This window comes from Loa loa (genome assembly GCF_000183805.2).
Source record: "Loa loa unplaced genomic scaffold supercont3.267, whole genome shotgun sequence".
Lineage (NCBI taxonomy): Eukaryota > Metazoa > Nematoda > Chromadorea > Rhabditida > Onchocercidae > Loa > Loa loa.
In genome coordinates, this window is record NW_018108447.1 from 16,360 (window position 1) to 19,146 (window position 2,787).

At 21.3% G+C, this 2,787-nt stretch overlaps 1 protein-coding gene across 1 annotated transcript; it reads right to left on the minus strand.

Annotated features, from left to right (window-relative positions):
- Nucleotides 1-891: 891 nt before the first annotated feature.
- On the minus strand, nucleotides 892-1,396 carry LOAG_14308 (hypothetical protein; the record flags this gene model as incomplete). The annotated part of the gene is made up of 2 exons (XM_003149805.1): nucleotides 892-996; nucleotides 1,223-1,396. The coding sequence occupies 2 exons, from the start codon at nucleotides 1,394-1,396 to the stop codon at nucleotides 892-894; spliced, it is 279 nt and encodes a 92-aa protein (XP_003149853.1).
- Nucleotides 1,397-2,787: the final 1,391 nt, after the last annotated feature.

Sequence of the window (2,787 nt, forward strand, 5' to 3'; positions counted from 1 at the left end):
TTTTTGATCGTTGAATATGTCACATGTAAATATGAATTTCCGTGACAAATTTAAAAATTAAAAAAAGAAAATTAAAAGGAAAATTAAAATTAAAATTTCCGTGACAAAGAAAATCATAAATGAACTAATTTGCATATATCATATTTAATCGTGATTAAGATTTTAAAAATCATCTAATCCTCTTTATGGGAGCTAATCATTGCATAGAATTTATATATGTGCTTATTCTTAAGCGATATACGTTAAGAGTTCGACTGCAGTAATGTATGCTAACAAAAAGCTTTACCAATGTACGCTAACAAAGAATGCTTTATTAGCATGAGCTAAACAAAGATGCTAATTCTTGTAATCATAAAAATCAATAATCCTTAAAGGATGTACATATAAAATCTTGGAGACGATACGATGACATTTTTTAATTTTTTTTTAATTTCCAGATTAGTCTTTTCGAAATGGAATTAAATTTATGCATTAATTTATATTTTGTAATTCTTAATGATCTCGTTATGCTAATATTGTTTTCATTCATCTAATTATCGATTTTAATTATTCAAATTTAAGATTGGAGTAAAAAAATTTGCAATTTTGTGTTAAATTGCGTAAGATACTTTCAAGAATACAAAAATTTTTCATTTTGATATACAAATTATAAAAAAAAATCACTTGCATATAGCACTGCTAAATAGCAAAAAAGTGCGTTATGTTTTTGATAAAAAATAATTTATTAAAAAATTAAACAAATTAAATTGGAAAAAATAAATGCTAAATGAGTAAATTACATCCGAAAATTCTTTCCCAATGTTAAACAAAATACAATGAATATTAACTATTTAGCTCAAATTAATTTGATTAAGTTTAATTCAATTATTGTTTAATTCCATTTTTTTAAATTTATGCTTTATTAAGTAAAAATACCTGTGGTCGACTATTTCGAACAGCATCAATAGCAAATTGATAATTTACTCGAACATATGCATACCAATGTTCACGTATTACCTTAAAAAAATTTTTCATTTTTTATTTCAAATTCAAAATAAAATAATTTCCAATTTATTCTGTTCTCAAATTTTTCATCTACTGAAATATAATTTAATAAAATTTAATGATTTATTACGCTTAATCTATAAATATTTGCAATATTAATCATGTGAATTAATTACAGAAATAAACGATTACTTTAAAATTTAATATACAAACATTTATCCAGGTATAGTTTTATTACCTTTGGCTCATCATATTCTTTGACAATATATTCTTCCAAATTATGTAATGCAGGCCATAATAAACCATTACTTATTCCACCGTAATATACATTATAATCATCTTCTTGTACAATTACAGGATTTAATTTGTAATTACCTCGATTATAATTATGCAATACACCCAATAATGACATCTCTTCCCTCAAATATCATTCATTATTTATATATTTTTCCTCTTACTAATTTTAATGAAATGAAATTAGCATTATTTAATTTTTATTTTCAAATTTTTATATTTACAAAAAATTTTTCATGTAAAAACAATTTTTAATAATTAAACATTTTTACAAATTTATTTTATTTGAATACATTCTTCTTTCATTTCCATTATTTATTTATTTATGTATTATTATTAATTGTTATCAACAACATCATTTGATAAGATTATTTTTTCTCATTTTGTTTTCTTTTTTCTTTTTTAAATTATAAAATTGAAATTTTTCAATGCATTTCTTTTTCCTTTCTTAAAATTTTAAATCATTTCAATTTAAAAAAAATGTTCATTTTTAATTTACCTAACATGTTGAGTATCTTGTTCGTTACTTTTTGGCTCATCCGCTAGCACATGAAAGAGAACATCAGCATTTGCTTGTTTCAATAATGGTAATCCTATAAATATTTAACTAATTAATTATATCCTCCCTCTTTTTTCACTTAAAAATTTAAACAAATTTCACACAAATTATTTTCATTAACAATAAATGAATAATACACAATAACAAATACAATGGGTAAAATATGGATAAATTTGATTTTAATATCTTATTTATAAAATTTGAATCAAATTTACCTAAGGTATTTGTTGTTGGTTGAATATTTTGATTATCTCTACTTTTTCTGCAAAAATTATAAAATTTAAACTGTGAAAATTGAATTTTTTTACTTTTTCTTTTCTTTAACAAAGTACCATTTTTTATTATAATTTCAATTTTCGAATGATATTTAAATGTTAAACTTTCGTTTGTTTCTTTGTTTGGTCAATTTTTAATTTTTTGAAAAATTTTCAAATAATTTATTATTCAATCGAATTAATTAACCTATTGTATAACATTTTTTTTTTCCACACATATATACATAGCAAAACTAAAAAGTTTGAGTTAAATAAAGAATGATACTAAGATAGGTCATCCCAAAACTGAAAAGTTTGAGTTAAATAAAGAATGATGCTAAGATAGGTCATCCTTTTGTTCACATTTTAGTAAGAATTTAAACTTTAAACTTGACCTTTTTATAAGCTAAGGACATTATGCTTTATTTATAATATTTCTTAATTGCATCAATGATAATTTTAAAAGCTAAACATAGGATTTGATTGTGAATTTAATTCGATTTTAATAATGAAAATTTTCAAAAAATTTTGATTCACATTTATTCTTTAATTTAAATATTCAAAATTTTAAAAAATCCAAAGTTTTTTTCGCCATTTTTCTTACATTCTGAAATTTAAATTTTTGCTTCACTTAATTATCTGTTTCATTGCAACGCATTTATGATAAATTATTTACTTTGGTTTTCTATGTAAATT